The 25,918-nt window shown below is 35.0% G+C and overlaps 1 protein-coding gene across 2 annotated transcripts in view; it reads left to right on the plus strand.

Annotated features, from left to right (window-relative positions):
* The window catches only part of LOC149073515 (TBC1 domain family member 15-like), a 196,274-nt gene that overhangs the window by 149,195 nt on the left and 21,161 nt on the right, over positions 1-25,918 (plus strand). For both annotated transcript variants that reach the window (XM_089247174.1, XM_089247173.1), the window contains exons 12-14: positions 5,157-5,257; positions 9,721-9,820; positions 22,013-22,110. In XM_089247174.1, coding sequence (XP_089103300.1) covers positions 5,157-5,257; positions 9,721-9,820; positions 22,013-22,110 — 299 coding nt within the window. The remainder of the gene's footprint in view (positions 1-5,156; positions 5,258-9,720; positions 9,821-22,012; positions 22,111-25,918) is intronic.

Below are 25,918 nucleotides of genomic sequence, written 5' to 3' on the forward strand. Positions count from 1 at the left end.
GCCATGTTCATTCTCTAGTTCTTCAGTGTCGTCCCCATTTATCCCCAGTTCCATGGTCTTTCTCAAGGACATACAATCTCTTCCACAAGTGGTGGCTCCACTTGTGGAGCTAACTGCTCAAAGTCAGCTAACTGCTCAAAGTTATGTTTAGTAATAAAAGCAGCCCAGTTTTCTCCAAGTAGAATTAAAATAAAATGCTTCAAGTACATATAACATATGTGTGGTTACAATACCACTTCTAGTTTGTATTGTAAACAGTCACACTTGTATGTGTGTTCATTTTCTGAGTAGTGTAATGCACATGTGCTCATTTCCCCATATTCCTGTGCTGACCGGAGACTGTAAGATAGAATATGATCCACAATTCCACAGTACATGTGTGGATGAAAGTGAGAAACCAATAGCTCAGTTGTGATCAGGGTTGTAAAAGACCCAGGATTTTTAAAAAAACCCGGGTTTTTTTGGGCAAAATGGGGAAAATTAAATTTTCTTTTTCCACAACCGCAAAATATCTAATTTAAACATGTGTACATCTTACATTATGCCTAAATATATATTTTTAGTGCATGTTAAACTATGTATTTGATTAATAAAATTGGGAATAATAAAATAAGAGAATAATTGTTCACTTATAGCCCAGGCGGGATTTTTGGGCAAAATGGGAGGAAAATTGAATTTTATTTTTCCACAACTTCAAAATATGTAACTTAAACATGTATGTACAACAGGGTGGGTTGAAAAAAAATGAAGTTTCATTTTCAAATTGCTATAGTGCGGAAAAGTTGCCTCTTTTAATAAGAAGAAAAACAACAAAAAATTTTAAGATCAGTTGATATCTTCCGGTCGCGCATAGTACTTGAAGATTATGAAAATTGACAAAATTGAACATTTTTCTTAATTTTTTAATATTACTTAAAATTTTACGATCGGCATGCAAAAGTTTGTCATGCTTATTTTATGGTTCAATAAAGTAAAATAAATTAAAACATCATTGATATTTCAGTGTTTATCGGTCGCGCAATGTGTTCGAAAAACTGGAATTGACTAAATTTTTGCAAGTTTCATTGTGCAAAAGTTAGACTTTAAACGTGAATACTTGGAAAAGAAACAATAGAAGAAACTGTAAACCAGTAAATCCTAGTCAATTTTGGTAACTATAATGTAAAGTACATACACTCTCCTACTTTGAATGGTTGATTGGATAGAGTGTAGGTGAAACTCAATGTGCAGCCACCTCTTCATGATAAATTCTGGGTCATTTTGTTCTGACAAAGCATGTAAAGAGCTGTATAATGAAACTTGCAAAAATTTGGTCAATTCCAGGTTTTCGAACACATTGTGTGACCGATAAACATTGCAATATCAATGATGTTTTAATTTATTTTACTTTATTGAACCATAAAATAAGCATAAGAAACTTTTGCACATCGATCATCAAATTTTAAGTAATATGAAAAAAATTTATGAAAAATGTTCAATTTTGTCAATTTTCATAAACTTCAAGTACGATGCAAGATGTCAATCGATTTTAAACTTTTTTTACGTCATTTTTCTTTTTATTAAAGGAGACTACTTTTCTGCACTATAGCGATTTGCAAATAAAATATTTTTTTTCAACCCACCCTAATGCACATCCTTTGTGTCCATCTTATATTATGTCTAAGTATACATTTTTGGTGAATGTTAAACTATGTATTTGATCAATAAAATTGACCATGATTATAAGTAAGGGAATAATTTTTCACACACAAACACACCCACTTCAGTGTAATTATATCTGAACTTTGAGTTGTATGCAGAACTACAGCAAGAAAATTGTTTGTGGTAAAATAAATGAATTTGGAGATATTGAAAATTCTGATAAACCAGAATGGTGCCTGTATTTTTTTTTTCTCCAAATTTTTCAGACCCTGCAGAAAATGTAACCAAAAGTGTCCTGATAAGTCAAAAATAAAACCTTTCAGCTATGTAACCAGAACCACAGGTTTTTTTTTTATAATTGAACCCAAACTTTCAGGAGCTAAAGTCTCATGCTTCTCTTTTTCTTAAATTCCTCACTGTTAAAGAATATCCGTACTTCATTAAATTAAATTCTGAAATATTTTTAAAGGAGCAGTGATAATTAAAAAATGATCTGGCTAAGAGGAGGAGATAAGTCATTCTGAGGATTCATTACTCTGGAGGTGTTTTCCACTTGTCCAAATTAGCCATTTTTGGGAACTTAAAACCACAGAATAACTTGAATTATCATTTAACATAAATGTCAATAACATTATTATATATTAATTTCACTTTATACAAGAAACCTGTCATGTATAGTAACAGACCTACAGAATGCCTTTATCTGGCTGACGATTTTAACAGGCAAATTTTCTGGGTCGGGCTTATATTACCAGCATCTCGAAAAATCAAGCTAAGGCTTATTTTCTGCTTAGGTGTTATTTTCACATAAGAAAAACTATACTTTTTGTTCTGTTTCAATTGAAGATGTTCATTGCCAATGTCCAATTCAAGAATCCCACAGTTATTTTCTTTTCTTTATAAAATAATGTTATTTTTGTCTCTTGATATTTCAGTTATGAAAGTCTGATGTACCTGTATAAAACTTATAAAAAAGTATTGCAAAAACATGTAAATATTTTTTGAATGAAAATTCAGTTTACATACATTGGTTTGCTTCTTCGCAGATGCTTCAATTTATTTATACAAAGATTTGTGTGTGTGAAAAATTAATGTGTATTATAAATAAATTTCTGTAGGTATGCTTATCACATATATCAGGTATATTTTTTAAACGAAGGTCCATGGTTACAATTTTCTGTTTGTGATTTCTTGTAAAATATTTTAATATGTGGATCTATCTCATACCTAAATGCTTACATAAAAAAGGTAGAAGAATTATAAAAAGGGTGTTTGTGATTCCAAGAAATTATTTATCATCACATTTTTGTTCCTAAAAAATCATTAAAAAATATTTCAAAATATACATATTCTAAACACTGTACTATGCAGCAATTTTTGGAATACATAAACTAAGCTCAAACTAAAATTTTAACCTGAAAGTAACACATTTTCTTCGAAAACAAACAATATTCCCAAAAAAAACCGGGTTTTTTAGGCTAAAAACCCAGCCCAGGGGGGGGGGGGAATGGGTATCTACCCGGGGAGCAAATTTGACAACCCTGGTTGTGATAGCATAAAACTAAATAAGCAACGCTCAAAGTTTCTGTTCATGATACAAATCACTCATTAACTGTAGTTCCAGTGCATGAAGATTGATTTTTTTTAAAAATTGCATTTTATAATATGATGGTAACTTTGCTGAAAGATGGCAAACTGGCCAGGCTCGCATATTTAGTGCTATAAGCATTGTTGAAAATGATTATAGCTGTAGAAAAAGTAGAGCTCACACTCACAACCACCATAAAAGACGAGACATGAAATTTTTCACAGAACAGACTCCATTATAAACAAATTCAAATGTATGTGTCATTTGCAGACGTCAATTAAATATAGAGATAAGGAATTAGGCTTAATCCACAGGGGGGGTCTAAGTAACAGTAATTAACAATACAAAGGGTGCAGTTTAAATGAAAGAAAATCATTTTACTCACATTTAATGCAATTTCTCCCCCCCAAATTTCCTCCCTTTTTTCGAATTCGAGCATCTCAGTGACTATTACATTTAAAAATGTGGAATTGTTGTAATTGACATCAGTAGAGACAGGGCAAGGACATTCTAATTAGGGGTTTTTGGGCACACTGGGACTGTATAAAAAGTTATTATTTTTGTTTTTATAACTATACAACTCCTTGCAACATGAATGACATATCTGAGTATTACACGTTATTTAGATATTTTTTCTAATTGGAAGTATGTGCCTCTAGGATCAATGGTTCTCTAGTAAAATGTCATATGCCCCGTTACCTATGTACCCTGTATATATGTGTCAGTAATGTTGGAATACATTTGCTGATGTGATAGAAAAAGTAAACATACAATTTGAGGGTGAATGTATTCAACAATTCCATCCACAATAACATTTCAAGAAAGGTATTCCGTCAGTGTTGTAGCTAAAAGAAAGAATAAAATACTTTCACCATTATGCCTGCATGTCAAGCTACTTTTTTAATTTTGTGTGTGAGCTTTCTTTCCTGCTTTTCATGAGATATTTTACTTTCTTTACCCCACTTACTTTGGTTTTTCTATAATTAAAGTCCTACTGCATTTTATATGCTGGTTTTGATCCCTCTTTGGTATTTTTTTGTCTGAAGGTCCATCTGTATTCAATAATTTTAATAATTTAACTTTATTTTTGTTTTCTACCAGACATCAACTCTAATTCTGTTGAGAAAATTTTCTAGTTAATTATGTTATTCTAGTTTGGTCTCATTTCAATGTCTCTAGACTGGAAGATTTCAGTCCATTTGATATTATATTGGTTTGTGGTGTCAGATAACCATAAGAAAAATATTATTCTTAGACTTAACAAATTTTAAATGTTAAGCTGAATTTTTATATTGCAAAACAAATTGATGTGTTATAGGAAACTTGATGAATATTTTCATAAATACATAGTGGAGATCAAATGTTGATTTAGAACAGTGTTTCCCAAAGTGGGAGATGTTGTCCCATGGGGAAAGGGGGGGGGGTAATAATAGCTACAGATATAATATAGGATCCTACGGAATTGCTCAGGAGGGGGTGGTGGTGGAGGTGTTTTTCTTCTGAGATGGGGGGGGGGGGACAGTAGAAGAAAAAGTTTGGGAAAATATGATTCAGAACCTATATTAGTAATTTTAAGGAAAAAAAATTCATTACAAATCACTGTGAATCATTTATTTTTTAGATTACATTGATATACAGGGAAAAATCCTACATAATGATGCCCTCTATAGCAATAATTGCCTATATAACAACATTAATCTTTGGTCACAATGTACTTCTCATTGTATTAATAGATTCCATCTATAACAATATGATTCTCTCTGGTCCCTTAAGTATCATTACATAGGCGTTTTAGGTTAGATTACTTTGATTTCAATTTTATTTATACATAACATTTTTTTAAGTTATATTTGTGCAAATTATTAAAATAATGAAGTCTGTTTTATCACTCGCAATATTTTATAATTTTACATTTTTCATTTCTTAGGCTATGTTCAAGGAATGAGTGATTTGCTATCACCTATATTAGTAATTTTAAGGACTGAACCTGAGACATTCTGGTGCTTTGCTAATTGGATGAATACAATTGTATGTGTTCTTGAATTTAAAAAAAAAAAAACTTTCAAAATGTTCTTGTATTCTGTATTTTGATTTTTTTTCATAGGTTTTACTTTATTCTGTTCTTGTATTTTATACATGCTAGAATACATTCAGCTAACTCTATTCCTTAATTTAATGTCAGAGTTCAAAATGTAGCCAGGAGCATGACCTTTACTACATCTAGAATGGGAAGAATTGTAATATTGTGTGTAATAAAATTGCAACTTATGTGGTGTTGGAATATATTTTTTGGTCCCTGCGGCTTATTTAAAGCTACAGCCTATTCAATAATTTATTTTTTTATTGTTCAAACACTTTTTTTTATTATTCTTGAATATTGATGAGGGATTTTTTACTGATTAGTGGCAAAGACAAAAGAATGCTCTCATTCAGCTAATACCTTCTCAAATGGTTAGATAGCTATGCTTTGTCTACAGCTGCAGCAGATTTTACGAGTAGAAGTAAATACAGTAAAAGCCCATTATAACACTTCACAATCACAGGGGAAAACTGTTATTATAATGGACGGTGTTGTAAGCAAATATCCACTCTTTGCTCAGTCAGGTTATAAAATTGTGGAAAATTGCTGCTTTATCTGCTTTAATCACTTTATGATCAAGGATGTATTATTGCATATAAACGCCAGTGAAATAAATTCAAGTACATTGTCTCTGCTTTCTTTCCTCTCGCCTTACTATCACAAATCTTTGTTTTGTAACCCTATATATTTTTTATCTTTGTCTTTATACCCAGATAGTGATTTTTCTTCTTCACATATAATGTATCTTTCTAGTATATACATATAAGAGCAAAAGAGAACAGGTAGGGTGAAAAGAGAGAGAAATCTACTTTATACCTACTATATCTTATCGATTCTACTATTGTACTCTGTTTTTTTTTTCTTTCCTTTTTTTCCTTATCCTTCTTTCCCTTTTTCCAACATGGGGTTAGGTTTCGGAAATGTTACCATATATATTGCCGATTTGTCAAATAGAGATCATACAAATTTGTTGCCAATTGCTTGTATGCAAAGGGTTCAAAATGTCTTCTAAAGTATTTCATTCTAATATTTGAAAAATGAACAGAACTCTCTAGTCATGAAATTGATTTTTGTTTTCAAAACAGTTAATTCTTTAAGATATTTTTGAATAAAATTTCGCATTATCAAAGTGAGTCAACCAAATGAACAATTAAAATTCTCAATTATCATATCACTGTTCACTTTTCTACAGCTGTACTGTTGGACTCATCAGAATTTACTCACTAATCAAAGATTTTAACATGATTTTTTCATTCCTTCGGAAGCAACTTGAAACTGCTAGGTCTGGTCCTGTGGTCTCTCTGTGACTGGAAGAGACGAAATAAAATCGCATAACCCATGTGTATAATGAAGAAACCCAAAAATTGAAAGAGGGGGTTAAAAAAATTAGACTTTACTGTGTCTATTCTTTGTTCAAAGTACCTCGGAGTGTAATTTTTACGAGGAACATGTGCCAAAATATGAGTCGTGTTCAATTCTTGAAAAAAGGAAAAACTGGCATTTTTGAGAATTCCTTTGACATATTATAGCAAAAATGTTTTCTAATTTTCGAATTGTTATAACCAAATGTTTCTTAGATCTTTAACATTAGCTATTTGACAATCACTTGTTACAGCGAGATTCTTGTTATAAGCTGTGCTTGTTGTAAGAGACATTTACTGTACTTGAACACTTTATATTGGCTGTAATGCACATCCTCTGTAATGCATGCCTGAAATGTGGCATCAGAACATGCATGACTATTAATAGGCACATTGTAATTTTTTACTTACAAAGAGACATTAGAGTGTGGAAAAATTTATATCGAAGAAAAATATAATTCTTTGTATTTTGGATTGCTACACAAGGATGAAAAATTGAAGAGAAAAATCTTCATGCATCAGTTTCCCTGAACATGCAACCAAAATGTCACATAGGTATGCTTGACATCTTTGGCCCAGCTGTTATTTTATATACACTGCTCAAAACAATTAGGGGGGCAAGCAAAAAAGGGAAGAAAACCGTGCGAGACAGCCACGTATTGGCATACAATGGATAGTACACGCGTATCAATGCGCAATACAGAAAAAAGACGTAAAAAAATTTGGAATTAAGCTTTAATTCTTTGAAAATATGGAAAAAACATGAAAAGATGATTTAGGGCAACAATTTGGTTACATGTAAACGATAAAAAAAAGTACTGTTTAGACATGATGCATGAGTTTTAATAGGGCGTGTGGTCTCCTCGAACAGCTAAGACTGCTGCACACCTGTTTGCCATGGATGCGATGAGGTTATCGATCAGACTTTGGGGAATACTGTTCCACTCCTCAAGAAGTGCAATCTGCAAGTCTCGGACAGTAACAGGCGGCCTTGGTCGCGCAGCAATGCGTCGTAAACATGCTCGATTGGATTCAGGTCAGGAGAGCACGCTGGCCATTCCATACGCTGTATTGTTTCAGCTTCAAGCATGTTCTCCACCAGACGAGCTCTATGCGGTCGGGCATTATCATCCTGGAAAACAAAGGAATCTCCAATGGCTCCAGCGTAAGGGATGACATGAGGTCGCAGTATCTCGTCTGCATACCTTCGGGCCATCAAAGTGCCATTCCGAATGATATGCAGGTCCGTACGTCCGCCTATGCTGATTCCACCCCATACCATCCAACCAGCTCGTCTGTATTGTGACCGTTCACCAACGAATGCGGGTTATTTTGAGTGCCCCTGTCCCTCCATACCAGAACACGTCGAGTGTCACACTCCAGACTGAATCGGGACTCGTCTGTAAACAGCACTTGGCTCCAATCATGTTGCTCCCAATCTCGATGTTCAGCAGCCCATCTTCTTCGGGCCGCACGGTGGCGTGGGGTCAACGGAATTCAGACCATTGACCTACGTGCATAGAGCCCTCCCTCATGAAGCCGATTACGTACTGTTTGGCTGGAGACACTTCGTCCTGTTGCCAATTGCAACCATTGAACAGAGCATTCTCTGTTCTGTTTCGACGGGCTGTTAACCGTACATACCGGTCATCAGTTGTTGTAGTGGCGCGTGGCCGACCTTGCCCTGGTCGACGTCTAACATTTCCTGTTTCTTGGAATCAATTCCACAGCCTTGCAACAACACTTCTGGCGACTCCAACAGTTTCCGCGACACTACGTTGTGTTTGCCCGGATTCCAGTCTGCCTATAACACGCCATGCCATGGATTCCGGTAAATCACGTTGTTGAGACATCAAGTCACCTTGTCTCAAAAAAAAAATACTGCGTAATCGAATTTCACAGTTACGGCAGTAAAACAGATGTTTCTGCAACATCCCGATTTCTGCCCTTATCTCCTTTTTCTGGTTTTTGACGTCATGAACTTTGATTTGCATATGAAGTTTTCTTCATCCGTTTCCTGCTAGGCTTTAAATTATGGATGATTCATTTTATGTTACTTATCAGTATACATCTTTGCGTAATTTTGTTAAAACCATGTGCTCCCCTAATTGTTTTGAGCAGTGTATAAAAAATGAAGTTCACTACTTATTTATTAAAAAAATCATTCAAACATCAAATGAAGAGTATATCACATAAAAGACCTCCATTCTAATGATTTAGCAAAAAATTAAGAAGATAGCTTGTGAAATTTTTTTTCTGAACATGAGTGAGCATGAAATCAGGTTTCCACCGGAAACTATAAACAAATAATTTCTCAGCATGCTAATGGCAATGGTACAAATTTTAAACATTATTTAAATGTGCAGATATTTGTATACTTTTAAAGACAGGCTGTTTTTTTATTTTCATTAATTTAGTCATTTAGCAAAAACTTTGTTAAAGAATTCTGCAATGTCTTTACTGGCATGAAATTCATGTATAAAAAAATCGGGGGAAAAAATGGTTTCAGTCCATTAAACAAAATTTTTCAGGAGATGAAAAAGAAAGTTTTCCTTTAGAAATCTGGTATCACTTTCTATGCTTATCAAAAATTCATTTTCTAATGCACATGTGGTGGACTCTATTTTCCCTTCTGCACTCAGTGACTAAGATAATTGTTTCCCCTATATGCCATACCTTCTTTTTTTACAGCAAACTGAAAGTATTTTTGCTTCTGGTTTTTTATGAGGTCGAAAGAGATGGTTCTGAGCTATAAAAAACTGCAAAAATATTAATTCAGTTTTTTATTTTTTGGACTGAAACCATTTTTCCTCCTCTCCCTTCAATTGTATTCTACCTGTAATTTCTCTAGGAGGAAAAGTATTTTTCTGAATTAGTTTTATACAAATTTTCTAATTTATGTTGTGAAGCTGGACTGCTCATTATCTGCTTTTCAAGGATAAATGATTTGGTTTTTGATTCTAACTGTTCATATGAAAAACATGCAAAAATTTTACCTTTTTGTTATATGATGCAATCAAGAAATCTAAATTTTCTGATTTTTTTTAAAGGGTGTAAATTTTGAGATGGAACAACAAGGTATAAAGACTCAATTGCTCAATTTGCATCGACTCATACATTTTGTAGATTCCGATTTCTGTGCCTATCTAGGTAAGATGCCAAAAGTAATTTTGAGATTAAAAACTGTTTGTTGCTCCCTTACACTAATCAATTAAAATATCAAGTTTTGAGAGCTGTTTTTTTTAACTTGATTGGGAAGGAAATATATTTTTCTGATAACTACTATCCTGCTGATAGAAAACTTGAAGCACTAAGTGAGATGATTTTTTCCTAGCCCAATTTATCAAGGAAAGGAGAAAAGGTCTCTTTCCTCCATATATTGAGCTGAGAGAAAAAAATTATCTCACTTTCTCTATATATATACTGTCTCACCTGCGGCCATTTGCTGCAGTTAAGGTAGGCTTCTAAAGTCTTTACTCCAGCGCATCACACCACAATGTGTGTGAAATAAAGCAAGGTCTGGTCTCCGAAGGTGTATATGGTTCCACACTTTCCCAGATTGCAAAAAGACGTCTCTTTCCAAGTTCACCTCGGCATAACATAAAAAAAAGTGTTTCCTTGAACTTTGAGTACTGTTGATATACTTTTAATTTTGACGTGAAAATGTCCTTAAAATTGGTGACAGGTTCGAGGCAATCGCTCCCGAATGAGCCACGGTTTTTGTCAAAGTAATTTCAAACTTCAATAACTTGATGAAAAATAGACATAGCAAAGAAATCTTGGTCTCATTTTAAAAAGGAAAAATGGAAGTTTGTGCCAGTACCACTTAAACATTTGTGGCATCCCGATATTGTGAGCTGCATGCATGCAAAGTGAATCCATGATTTTGGACTTTTCAGATGTGACATGTATCCATAAACGGGATCACATATCAAAACCAATTATCCAATCTCATTTTGAAGAGGAGTATATGTGTTACATCACATTCTGAGATTCAAATCTATCTTGAAAACTCAAAGATACAAAGCTGTAAATTTGAAAAAGTTGAAGAATTTCCTTTTTTTTTAAACCGCAGTATATGAGGGCAAAGTACAAAGAGAATTATAAAAATCTGGCACAAATGCGTAAAGCGAAAAATTCCAAAAATAATAACACAAAAAACGCTGAACCAAACCCAAAACCAACGCTCTGCTCTGTCCCAAATATAGAGGGTGATGCCTTAAGTCTCTTGCCCACAAATTACATTGGTCAACAGCCATTTTGTATCTGGCACACAATGCATTTAATTGTATGTATTTTTGGGTGTAGAATCCGAATCTGCCCTTTAAAATGAGTTAACATATGAAGTTTTTAGTATTTTTATAAGGCTTTTGTGTTGTTTGATTTCTTTATTTTGCGCTGAACACTGGAATGCATGTGTGAAATTAAAACAGTGATTATATTCTAAACTCTTTACAATTACACACATACTACACAGCAAATCTAATTCAGAATGCACTAAATTACAAATAACTCCTCTGTTTGGCTTCATAGTGGTGGTGGTGGATTACCATTTTGGAGAATTTTAACATTATTCTTTCTAATGATATATTATACAAATACAAGGCTGCAACAGGCAAAATTTCCAATGAGGTGCCTGAAAAAAAAACAAACATGCCCATAACAAATATAGATGTCATATATTTCTAAAAGCAACCCAATTAAAAATACAATTACCTTAAATAGAAACAATATATATATACATAATAAAATATACAATGCCCATAAAAAATATTTGTGGTATTATTCTAAGTATGAATAGCTTTTCGATCTACCCCAACATGTTTATCGTATTTATTTCAAACGTGTCAATTGTGTTAGAATTTACTACCCGTAGGGGTAAGCTATCCCATTTGTTAAAACCTTATTAGAGAGCCGCTGTGGTGGTCGAGTGGTCCCGTCACCACAGTGGTGGTCAGCTGAAGTTGGTTTTCTGTGGTACCCAACTTCGAGGTGCAAATGTGAGCCAATCTCCCCATTAAAAAATCTTGCCACAGAGAGCAACAGGCCTACAAACAGTACAAGTATTCAGTCATTACACTTCACTCCTGAAATATAAATGGCAGCACTGAAAAATCAAACACAACACTAGAAATGCACAGACTGTTACGTACACACTTACACTTCCAGCACAACTCACTAGGTTGTAAATTGCACATGTCTATAGACCTGAGTTGTGCTCGGTGTGAAAAAAAACCTTTATTAGAGAACTTCCCTGCGACACCACAACCTGGAATTGTCCCTTGCCAATCGATACTAGTGTCCCTTGTCAAAGCATTTGATTGACACCGTCTTAATAATTCGTGGTCCATCCTATCCATCCCATTGAAAATTCACAATCATCAAACACTTTGCTCATATCACCAACATCTGCGTTCTTCCAATGTAAACACAGGGCTCTCACTCATCCTACTTCAACAAATAGAGTAGTCATTAAAACTTCTGCCTAGTTGAAATTTTTTTTTTTATTTACTACTTAATGGTCTTGGGCAGTAGCATTCAAAATTATGGTGCACATTTTGTGTATAGGTGAAACAACAGTTTGCATAACAAAGCAGTTGGGTACATAGGCGTATTCTAGGTTTTGTGACTCTGATGATACCCAATAACATTCAATTGTCTTCTGTATTTTTAGGGCCAGCGTAAACAGTATTAACAATGCTGAGCAGAGCTAGGAATGAAAATGTTTCGTTTGTCAAAAACAATTACACTGGCGTTGAGCGCTAAAATTGAAACCAATCCTTTAAAAAAAAGGATGGACAATGCAGTAAAACTATCTGGTCCACCTTGACTATTTATATCAGACCTTGTAATTTACACATTTTGCACTGTGCTCTTGGAAGTGGTCTTGAAAGAGCGTCATTCTTAAAAAACTTACATGTCCTCATAATTTGCTGTGTGCATTGTTGAAGAGAGTTGACAGACTGGACTGTGGAAGACACTCCAAAAAAAAACCGTAATATATATTGTGAGGGGAGACAGAAAAAACCATCTGTGGTTGCTAGTACTCTATTTTGGCCAAAAATTATTTTTGTTGCCAAGTCATTTCTGTCATTTTGCTTCGACTTGAGTCAATCTTACAGGATATTGAAATAGTGTGATACGATTTGTTTTTTTCTTAATTTTTCAATTTTTTTTTGGGATTTTGTTTTGTTATGCCATGATTATGTTGTCTAAGTGGGTACCCCACACCTCCATCCTACTTTTTCTAAATTTTTGAGTAATGCAAACATCTTCAAAAAATGAAGTCTGTCTTCATAACTCAAGCCCCATGTGCCAACCAGGGCACTTGTAGCTCTTCTCTGCACCCCTTCAACCAAGTCTATGTCCCTCTAGAGGTATGGTCTCCAAAACCTTACAGCATACTCCAATCCAGGATGAACTAAGCCTTGGAAAAGCGGAAGAATGACTTTAGGAGAACGCGATGAGACCTTTCTGCAAATGAAACCAAGCTTTCTATTCACTTTTTTGACCACCACTGAACAATGTTCAGAAAACCTAAGCCGCTCATCAATGAGAATTCCCAAATCTGTGACTCTAGTTGCATCCGGGATAGTGACACCATACAACTTGTAAAAGAACTGGGGGTTGTTCGAACCAAAATGAGCGCCCATGCATTTGTCAATGCTAAACGTCATGCTCCAATCCTGTTTAAATTGGTCTGGAGCAACTCCCTATCGCTTTGATTCCCTACTACTCCCATTAGTTTCACATCATCTGCGAATTTGTTAACAGTCCTATTGATACCCTGATCGAGTTTATCGATAAAAAGAGAAAGTATGGGGGTGAAGGACACTTCTTTGAGGAACTCCACTTGTGATGCCTATGATTCTATCTAATTTAGCAAGTTGCCCTCAATCCCAATCTCATGTAAAGTCTTCAAGAGTTTACAATGTTGGACCCAATCGAATGCCTTCTGGAAATCAAGGTAAAACACATCTACATTTTTGCCTTTACCCAGAGCCATAGTCACATGATCATAGAAGCAAAGGAAGTTAGTTACACATGACTTCCCCTTCCAGAACCCATGCTGATTATCTGACAATACATTATTCTTGTCTACCCACTCCGCCAATTGCCTTTTGATAATAATTTCCAAAATTTTTGAGAGGGCGCTTGTCAAACTTCCTGGCCGATAATTGGACACAGCCTATTTACTATCCTTTTTAAATGTCAAAACCACATTAGCAAGCTTGAAATCCCTTAGCACGATACCCTCAGCAACACCACTCCTATAAAATCTATGCGACTGGCTCTAATAATGCATTAGCACATTCCCTGGGGATTCTAGGATAGATATCATCTGGTCCTGGTGCTTTGCTTGCACATACATTTTTTCCAATATTTAGGACCTCCACATCTTCCACTTGAATATCGTTGAGGATTTTATTACCCCATGCTACACCTGTACATTGAATATGATTTTCTCTATTTAAAATTGACTCAGGAAAGTGATTTAAAGCTTTACACATGCCTAAATTGTCAAGAGTGGGCCAACTGTCCCTTACATCCGTTATTGACATACCTGAAAAATGATTTTGGGGCAGGGCCAATGTTATGTGCCAACCTAGATTAAACTTCTTTTTTACTATCTGTTATTGCTTTCTTCAACACTCTTCTTTTATCAGTAAATAGTGACAGGTCACCTCGTCCACTTTTAAACTGTCTGAATTCTCTTTTCTTTTCAAGATAAAGATTATGCACGCTATCTGCGAATGTGAACCATTGGGGGGGGGCAATGTACAAACATGCTGTTTATGAACATAGGGTACAACGTCGTGCAAAACAGAGGACAGCTTCATACTAAATTCTTCCCATTGATTTACCACCCTGACTAATTCTAACTGGTCTTTGAAAACCTCTGCTAACCTTTTGTTGGTTCTCTGAAAAAAGGAACCATTCTTTTGTTATCAACCTTACCCAAAGAAAAGTTACAGAGAAAACTAATGGCATGATGATCACTGGAAGAAAATCATTCCCCAGTGATCTTAAATATGTTCTTGAACATGTCATCATTGAACATGATCCTTGGCACTAGTGAGAGAACTAAATTCATAATAGCAGTACCCGTAGTGGCTTCTGATAGATGATGAAACAAAAAATTATCGAGCATCAACTTAAGAAAGTCTCTTTCATATTGATCTGTAGCTGAAAGGTTTTCAATCAATCGATACCTGGGTAATTGAAATCCCCTATTCTCTCCCCTATTGAACAACCCTCTTATTCTTACACACGTAGGAAATTTCATCATGAAGTTCGGCGATGTAGTTCGGATCCCTATTCGGGGGATTATAACAAACCCCTACAATAAGTTTATGATGCCTTTTGTTTTCAAGTTCTACTCATATAGTTTCAATATCACTCCTCTCCACATTATACTGTCTAGCCCTCAAACATGATTTCACATATATCAAGACCCCACCCCTTTTCCAATCAGATCTATTTCTTAAAAAATGTATCCTGAGATGTTACGAATGATTCATCCCCATCGTTTGCCCAAGTTTCTGTAATGGCTATAAGATCCAGGCCCTCCACAGCTATCATAGTTTCTAAAAAATCCTTATTACCTAAGCTGTTGGGATTTATTAGAAAACATTTTAATTTGCTCCGTAATTTAGTGTCAATTGCGAAGCCATCCTAGTCAGAGGTGGGTAATTCCCCATTGATATTGTTATTATTGTCATTAACTAACTTCCATTCTTGTCTGTGTAGTCTGGGAGTAAAAAACCTGACATAAGCCTATCATAAACCTCCCAGAACCCCCGCCTATTTAGGTGAATCCCATCCCAATGAAGTTACCTATCGGTGAATGCATAAAGCTCCAAGAACGTGACCCCAAGTAAGGAGCAAATGTCTTTCACGCTTAAGTTAAAGTGGTGGATCCTACTCCTATACCCCCCTACAGTAACATCCCTTAATGGGGTTATGAGCCCAGTTCGAATTATCCAGTTAAAGCAGAAAACAAGCAGGAAATAAACAAGTTTGTTTTGTATCACTTCAAAAGCTTTACAAAAAAAAATTATACTAAATGGAATAAATTTACATTAACAGGTTAACCTTCAATTTTTTGATAATAACAATTTTACATTTAAGTTTTTTCTTTCAGTTCAAAAATTTAAATTTAGTAGATATGGTTCGCTCTTACCATGGAAAGTCCATGTTCTGCTGAACATATCACCTTTCCGGTCACAAACCAGGGTAGACACGATGCAGATCCATCCGAGTTAGTACTGCTAATTGAAGAACAAAGTTCCAGAGTTTATAGCAAATCGCACAGGCAGCTAGCACCAAGCTAAGATCTCTCAGAGATTAGAGATGAAAGTCCTTGGAAACTAGTAAATCTGTGTAGATCTAACTCCTTCACCAATAATCTATTTGGGGTTTCATCATCCAGAGCAGGCCGATCCGATAATGAGCTGATCAGTCCTTTAAAACTCGTAAAAGCTGTTAGACTTTCATTATGAAACCTTTCATGATAAAACCAATTTCACCGAACCAGCCGGGAAATATAGAACAAGAGTTATTCAAGTTATAGCATGACATTTTTTTTAGTTTAACAACCTCAACTGATCGTTCTGAGCTTTCTTTCTTTCCAACCGTGCACAACTCAGGTCTATCATCATTTATGGGCAATTTACTACCTAGTGAGTTGTGCCGGAGGTGTAACTGTGTGTGTGTACCTAGCAGTCTGAATGCATATGTAGTATTGTTTTGAATTTTTATTGCTGCCATCTATATTTCAGGGGTGAAGTGAGTGATGTGTTATGATTGAATTACATTTGTGCTGTTTGTACGTCTGTTGTTCTCTGTGGCAAGACTTTTAACGGGGAGATCGGCTCGCATTCGCACCTTGAAGCTTGGAACCACAGAAAACCAACTTCGGCTGACCACCACTATGGCAACAGTGGGGTTCAAACCCGGGTCCTTGCGATGTGAGTCCGTCACTATGACCACTCGACCACCATAGCAGCGATCGTTCTGAGCTAACAAACAAGAAGTTATCAGTTAAAATGTGATTAGAATAGAGCGATCGTGACAACATATGGCCAGTATTTAAAGGGAAAACTGACAGCGCGTATCTAAACAAGCTAATTGGCTTCAAGGTCATTTCATTTGCATATGATTGCAAGCCGGCAACATTGGATGAAAAGCATCCAAAAATTTGTTTTTATGCAATGACAATTTCGAACTTTTACGCTGGGGGCCCATGAATACGTTACACTACTACCCCTTGGCAGTACTGGAATCACTGCCACATCTGAACCCCTTCCCAAGCAGATAATAGCAAGTCCCAGTACTCTGACAGAGACTCACAAATATGATTGCAGCTGCATAACTGCTCCTACCTGATTTGTTCCCACCCACATGATTACCCGCTCAGGGAGCTTTCATCTACTTACCACATCTCAAATGTTGCCAATCTTCCCCCAAGGAAGACAACAGCACTCAAAACCCCAAAAATCCATACACATCCTGATTCCCAGTTTCCTAACCATAGAATCGCTGATAAATCCCTATCACTATCACCCTCTATCTCATCCTTGACCACCCATTCAATATCTAAACTGTTGTTGTTCGTGGAGAGATTGCTTTTTTTGATGACAGGTGGCTCTGCTATACCCGGGCCCCTCCAAAGTCCTATCTCTCTCCTGCAGCACTTCAATCTCAAGATCCAATCTTGCCCTATCCAAACAACCCTTACACTTGAAACTATCAGCTGCTATCCCCCGAGATCAGGGAAACCTCCCATCACTAGCCCTACACAACGCTAATCGAGGTCGAGGTATACTAACACTATTGCTAAAAACTGGATAATAATACTTAAAAAATAAGAGAATGAGAAATGTTAACACAGGAAATTAAAATAACCTAAAATACATTACAATACAAATATATGTAAAAGATCGTATGAAAAAATTAAGTAAAATAAAATGCTCAACACTTGATCATGAAGAAATATAATATATATATTTAAGGAATACAACACACCCTAAAAGTATTAAGATACCAAGTACAATTTATACTTATTAGTATTAGGTAATTATCTATTCAATATCGCTAAAACAACGACGCCTAAATAAAAAAAAATTACTGAGAATACCCAGAAAAATGTATACACTGTTCATTAACACTAACGCCCGTAAAACCCATGAAATTGCATCAAAGAAGTGGGAAAAACACCAAAATGGCGGAAAACAAAGAACCAGATATTTCCTCCTATACGAGCGTGTGGGCAGAGAAATTGACTATAGACAAAGAAACGAGTGAAAAACCTGTCAAAAGTGGAATGAAAATGAAATATAGTTGAGAGTAAAGAAGAAAAACAGTTATCTCAAAAATCCTACAATGTCAGTCCTTCTAAAAATCCGGTGACAAAATCAAACTAAAGTGAATAATCCAACACACAATCTAGAAATATAAAGAAATTACTGCAGAGCTTCATCCAAAAAACTAATAAATAAACAAGCTAAATAAAACTCACAAGAACGAAGAAAACGAACAAAAACGCAAAATGTCACACAGACGCTACAGATAATCCCTTGGTAACAGTCACGGCTAAAACTATGGCTAAGCAGAGCGTGATAAGAACACATCCGATCTCTACCATGGCCTAGACGAATATTATACCATTGGAAAGGATATGCAAAAAAATATTCGACTGGTTGAGCTACGTAAAAACATTTTACCTACACTTCATATCAAGTTTGGCCTAATGAAGAATTTTGTAACAGCTCTCCTTAAGAGGGTCGGTACAATTTGAATGAAATATTTCTGTAATTCATTGGGACCTCAGATGCAGAAACTGTTGAAAGATTCAACCTTCAGCGCCAAGCTGGGAAATAATGAATTAGCTGCTTGGTCCCTTTTCTAAATGGTTGTATCTTGCTTTCTTGGCAACAAGGAAAAAAAATGATAACAATGTTTCCATAGTGCATGGTTGAATGGAGGACAACAAGAACATGGGATGCAAGATGTCGCTAAAACTTCACTCTTTCACATTGATTTATTCCCAAAAAATCTGGGTGCTTTTAGAGATGAATAACGTGAATACACTTTCACAGAGACATTCTCACTATGAAACAAAGTTATCAAGGTCATTGGAACCCTTCAATGATGGCCGATTTGTGCTTGTTTTTAACAGGGAAACTGGTTATGCACTTCAATAGAGAAAAACATAGTCATACTATTTTGAAAAATCAAAAGCACATCAAACTTTTCAAATGTATTGTTAGTTTCAGTGCTTTTGCACATACATTAATAGGGACACATCTGTAAATTCTAGTGTTTTGTCTTTTTTAGTCAGTCAATATTACTTTTTTTACCAGTCAACATTAGAAAAATATCGTATTAGTGTATTATTGTGATATTTGCATATCTCATAATTGTGACATCGTAGAGAAAAACTGATTTTTCTACTGAATTCAGCACTCCAAAATTGGCTAAAGCCACCCATTTGCTAAACAGATACAGAAAATCTTTTTAATATAATTTATATTAAAACTATATATATTAACTATATACTTTTATATATAATTTAATTTTTCAATTGACTATACACGGTTGATGTTTTCACGATAATAACTGTAGCAGTGTTAGACACTGCCTTTGCTTTTTTTGTTTCCATTTTTCTTGATGTGTATTATAATAACGTTAACTAATGATTGTTTGTGTTGTTTTGGGGTGCTTGATAGTTAAAGAAGCAGTGCCGCCTTCTCTTCGGGCCCACCTGGGCACAGCCCAGGTGCCCTCAAGAGAAGATGGGCCTCATAAAAGTGAGAACGGGTTGAAATTTTTGAGAATTTTCCAGGTAGACCCTCAGAAAAATCACTTGGCCTGGTGCTCTTAAGATGGCCTTATAAAAAAGATATTGTGATCACACCAGATGCTTTTATTAAGCAAAACTGGGAAAGGGAAGAAAAAATCCTAAATTTTTTTTTGTTGCCTCCCACCAAAAATTAATTTAGTTGATTTTCATGTTTGATTTACCACAGAATTTCAAGAAAATGATAGATTGCCAGTTCTAGATGCCCTTGTAATCAAAACATATACTCATCATACTAAATTTATAGGAAGCCATTTGCAGTTGCTTAGGTCCCTCATGCCAGATCATGCCATCCCATCCAGCAGAAATTTTTTACTTTTTATCTATAGAAAGAGAGCCTGTGACATTCTGCTCAAATCAATAAATGTTGAAGAAACAAACATCATAAAAGCAATCACCTTTGACAGCAGTTTTGAAAGATTGGCAAATGCATTCTGAGACCTAAACCAGCCTCTACTTCACACAACTGCCCATATTTGAACTTCAAGGGACTGATCCTGCTATCCTATGTCACGGCCGTCATTTCAACTTTTTCCAGGGGGGGGGGGGCAAAGAACATGTACTCAATGCATTTATAATTATATATATATATATATATACACACACCATTTTCAGTGTATTTTCAAAAGCCCCCAAATGACGGGCCTGCCCCCTATGTTCCATCTCTATTCCACAGGGTGAACATATGCTTAAGTGGTTTCCAAACAAGAATTTCAAGCTAGCTTAGACCACCCAAAGACAAGCTATAGGGTATTTGTTATATCCTTTGTTGCAATTGCCCTCTTAGTTACATGAGACTAACCAGAAGGTGTCAGCGAAATTATGAATCAGTGAGCATCAATGGCATTTCAAAGTGATTTAATTTTTTTCTGATTTTACAAAATTTAGATGCACAATTTTTCATTTATAATAATTTATGAGATTCAGTATTTGTGTTTCATAGGATGGTTCTCATTAAGAAATTCAAATACGAAGTTTGCAGACATTTGTGTTTCAATTTTATGAAATGTCATAAATTTTATTCAAGTCAAATAAAATTATTAAAGTCATTTATGCTTATCAAAAGATTTCGAAACAACACTGTATCTATATTTTAATGTGCTAATATTTGTTGATGTACTTGCATCTATTAATTTTCATGTTATGCATTTTTTAAGTGCATTTTTCTTGATTTTCACTTATATGCCTATCGCACATATGAGCCTTTTTTTTTTTGTTCTCTTTCACTAAGGGGCCATTCAAGTATTATGAAAGCAAATTTTTAGCCATTGTTGACCCCCTTCCCCCTTGTCAGCAAAATTTCATCATCACTGCCCCCACCTCCTAACGCATTTTGACGGGATCAGAAATGAAACGTACGTGGGAGGGGGGCATAGGGGGCTTGTCTCCCCCCCAGATGAAAAAAACTATTTTTTTAATGTAAAAAAAACATCTAAAAAAAGTAAAATTTTGAAAGAAAATACCTTTGTATGTGATTATAATCGATTTCTGTTAATTTCAATGCTATTTGAAGGATAAGAACTCAAAATTTCTTTTCAAAAAATTCATTGCAACCCACCCTTTAAGCCATATATGGTAAACCCTTTACCTGCAGAATAAATGTAGCCCTGAAGGTTATCTGATGTGGCTTGCGCCCTCAAACCTAATTTTGTAAAAATGAACTAAGCGGCACATTTACAAATCACTTAAATGACCCGTCGCACAATTCCAGAGCATTCAAGTGGCCCATAACACATTTTCAGATCACTAAAGTAGGCCTCAAAGATCACTTTCGCATTCAAAGATCACCTAAGTAACCCGCGACACAGTTACAGAACACTTAAGCGATTCGTGGCACATTTAGAGATCCCTTGAGTGACATGTGGCACAGTTTTACAGTATTAAACGGCCCCAGTGCGGTTCTACATCACTCAAGTTACCCGCGGAACATTACCGGATTATTTAAATGATCCGGGACATAATTACAGATCACTTGAGTGATGCGTGGCACAGTTCCAGAGCACTTGAAGGATCCGTGAAACATTTAGAGATCATTAAAGTGACTCTGTAGGGGACTTATCAGTAGGTGAATTTTAGTTCACGTGCCAAATAACTATCAAAAGGTTTTTCCGTTTTTGGCGCACCAATAAGATGCCATTGATAATATTTCATATCTTCAGAAAGGGTGGTTAATGACATAAGCATCATCAAAGCCCTTGTCATCAAAAGTCAGCAAATTGGAAACCCCCCCTCCCTCCAATTTTTGCTGACATAATACTTGAATGACCCCTAATGCATTAGTGAAAGATCATGTGTTTATGTGTATATACAGGACACATGGTAACTATGTTTACGCCAAAATTTTTGAGTCATTAGAAACATGTCACCTCTCTTACAACAGCATGATTTTTCTAACTCTTTGATGATGTTATAAATAAAAATGACTGTACTTTGCATCATTTAACTAGAGGTTTTTATTCTTTCAAACTATTTGTTTTCAGAAAAACATGAATCTGGAAATTTGTACTTCGCTTTTCGGTGGCTCTTGATTCTCTTCAAAAGAGATTTCAGGTTTGATGAAATTATGCGATTATGGGAGGTAAATATCAATTTTATTTTGAATACTAAGGGATTTAATGTTTTCAATATTTCCTTTAAGGAAATTGATATACTAATCTGAGATATGCTTGTATTGTTACTGTTTGGATATGTCAACTACTATGATTAAACCATATATCCAACTCGTAAACATTTCTCTGAATGAATGATTTCTAATGAATTGGTACATTCCATAAAGTTTTGTGTGTGTGTGTATATGCATGGTCCAAACATATCTATGATGTTAGAGTAAAGTGTGCTTCATGTTCGAGAAGCTGAAACTGACACATGACTTAATTATAATGTTTTTGTAAATATTTTGTTGAAGGTCTGCTCTTTGTAGAAAAACTTCATGATGTTCAAATTGTGTAATTCAAAAGCCAAACCTTTTTATTGCATAATGTTTAAAATCATAATTTGATTTCCAAGTGAATTTTGATTATTAAGTTACAATTTATGACCAATTTACAGATCCGGTACCAATGAATTGGACAATTTCAACTTTTTTCAAATTTAACCAAGTTTGACTTTATTATTCATGTATTGTAATATTTATCAATGGGAAATACCTAATAGATTTTAATGCACAATGCATAAATAATTAATTTCACACCTGTTTCAATACTCTGCTGTTTAACAGGATTTTCTCTAAATCAGTATTTTTCTCCAGTTAAGAGAGGCCCTACTGTACTTTTATTGGTGCACTACTTTACCACACACCATCTCCAGTCATATTGCTATAACTTCCTACCGATGGAGTTGGGTGGGAAATGAAGGTGCCATCTATCGGTGGTCATCCTAGGCTCAGTAGGTAAAGAACTTGTTTTCTATGTTCTTCTCCTGGATTGAACCTGTGAATCTTGATCGAAGATGAGCGTCTTATTACTGCTCTGCTCAGGCACTTTATTTTTGCATTGGGGCTTGATCTCTTTTTACTTTTTTCAGTGGTGGTTTGGTTAATTTTATAAAATTTTTGTTACAGTTGAACACCCTTAAAGAAAAGGAACAGATTAATGTTGAACTGATTTTTGTTGTAGCAAAAGTGTCACAGCTATTAATAACAGGCAATGGAAAGTTAAATTACGGTATTTATTATAATAAAATTTTGAATTAAGATTTATTCCAAGTGAAAAGAATTAGAAAGACAAATTTTTGACACAATAGAAATAAAGGAGGACGTGTTGTCTATAACAAAAGAACAATCAGATCCACTTATCTCTTTTCCATCTTTACTGTGTGCAAACCAAAATTCTAGTTTTGGAGTTCTTTTCACTGAGGCTGAAACTACACATCATCTGAATTTTTTGCTGAAATCTGAATTAAAGGGGTCATGATAAAGATGATAAATACAGTGCACCAAGGCTCGACAAATCTATTGCCCAACATGCCCCCGGGGCATGTAAAAATTCTTACCCAGCATGTATTTTTTCAACCACATGCCTGATGTGGTCATGTAAAAAAAAATAAATTAAAATGCTTTTCATGTTTTGGTTATTGACGGCGATGCAAGATCAGTCAATTTACGACTCACTACAACAACTATATGGATGTGTAACAAGGCAAATACAGGGTTTTTATGGCATCTAAATAGAGTTTTTCAGAAAGCTTGCTTGGGGGGGGGGTAGTAATATAGTAAATGTATGTAAAATTGAGCACGTTATTTGAATCATTTTCAATTGAATGTATGTTTCAATAACTTATTGAGAAGAAAAAGGCTTCAATAAGGATTTCCCCTGGACAAGGCTGCATAATAAGGTTTGTTGATGGCACTTCCCAAATAATTCTTAGGAGCTACTAGTTATTTTTATTTTATTTCCAGCTAGGACTTCGTTAGGCAGTTGCGATGGATTATATAATCACTTTATTTTTTAAATCTATTTTATTTTTATGGCCCTTAATATTTGTAGCCTAGTGCTACTCTCATCCCTGTCATCACCAAGTCTGGTCCTGGAACATGGATTGGCTATGATTCCATTAGCAAAATGAACAGTAACTCACAAACTTCTTTCAGACACCAACAGTGCAGAAAATTACAATCGACTGACCTTAGATTTCCAATTGATGTCTGCATTAATTTTTATGAACATGGAGATTGATAGTCCGAAAATTGATAAATTTGACCCTAAATCCAAAAACAATTTCTGACAAAAGAGGTAGTAAGACAAATAAGATTGGGAAACTTATGCTTGTTTACAGCCACAGTAGTGATAAGGCAGATTCAGATATAATTTATATTAAAAACATTTTTTGTGTGTTCATTATAGATTTTTTTTAAAGAAGATTAAGCAAATAACTATTATATGAAGCTATTTTGTGCATTCTTTTTAACAATGAGAAATGATTTTTACAATGAAATAAGTAAAAATAAATAAATAAGTGCAGAAAATTACAATCGACTGACCTTAGATTTCCAATTGATGTCTGCATTAATTTTTATGAACATGGAGATTGATAGTCCGAAAATTGATAAATTTGACCCTAAAACCAAAAACAATTTCTGACAAAAGAGGTAGTAAGACAAATAAGATTGGGAAACTTATGCTTGTTTACAGCCACAGTAGTGATAAGGCAGATTCAGATATAAGGCAGATATATAAAAGTATTTCTTGGGCATGCATTATATAGTCACATGCCCAACCGGGTGTGTAAAACTTTTTAGATTTGTCCAGCCCTGCAGTGCACGTCACTTTATGTGATGATTACATCAAGTCTCAGGGTTTCTGATAAGAACGACAGATTAGTTAACTATATCAGAAACAAACCCAAAGGCAAATATGATGACCATACATCCTGTTTAGTGTGAGAAAAAGGACAGCCTCATCTTTTACAATTACACAAAACTGGTTGCAAAATGTTCAATCTACGTCCCACTACTTTACCTCACACCAGCTCTAGTTATATATCGCCATATAGCAATTTCCAACTAGTGGAATTGAGTGTGACATGAAGGTTTCATCTAGAGGTGGTCACCCCAGGCTCGATCGGTAAAAAACTTTTCTGATGTTCTTTTGGCTGGATTCGAACCCATGGACCTTCATGGCAATCTTCATTGTGGAAGACGAGCATCTTACCACTGTGCCACTCAGGCACTACTGCATTTCACTGGCTCATTTTTGTTTTTTTTTAATCCTACTCTTTTAAAATAAGAATTTTTTCCCTTTTAACCCTTTCCCATACTTACTTTTGGGAACAAATTTGGATAATCTGTATTTAAAGTATATCATAAAGCAATAAATCTTGAAATCTGGTTTCCTTGTTTGTATGTTAGAAATAGAAGGGGCAAAAAGATGATTTCAGTACATTTATCTTTTGTGATCAACCACATCCTTCACTCTCCCTATGTGTTCTCTTTCTCTCTCATTAAAAAAAAGTAGAAAGAAACATTGTGTATGTGTAGGGTGGGGGGAGATCACTAAACAGGAGTATAAAAAGAATGGGAAGGGTAAAAAACAACTTCAGTTCATAGGTTATAATGAAGCTTTGTAATGATGAGGAAAAGATAAAAAATGTAACATATTCAAATGAATAAGCATGTCACGTGCAGAAATCAATTAATTATAGAGATAGAGTTAGGCCTAATTCACAGGGGTCTCTAGATTATGTTGCAGTAATTAACAATACAAAGGGTGCAGTATAAGGTTGCTCAAAAAAGGGATCTGCATCTTTCTAAAACTCAAGATTATTCACAGGTGGTACAGGCACATCATTCTAAATGAAACAGTGACTGGGTAAGTTGTTTTGATTGATCTATTGGCAGAAGGAACATGTCGCCACAATTTTATTTTCCCTGATCAGTTCCAGTGTAGGTA

This window comes from Pholcus phalangioides, unplaced genomic scaffold, assembly GCF_987345545.1.
Source record: "Pholcus phalangioides strain wild (caught in Gottingen) unplaced genomic scaffold, Ppha-v1.0 ptg000017l_1, whole genome shotgun sequence".
NCBI classification, from domain to species: Eukaryota; Metazoa; Arthropoda; class Arachnida; order Araneae; family Pholcidae; genus Pholcus; species Pholcus phalangioides.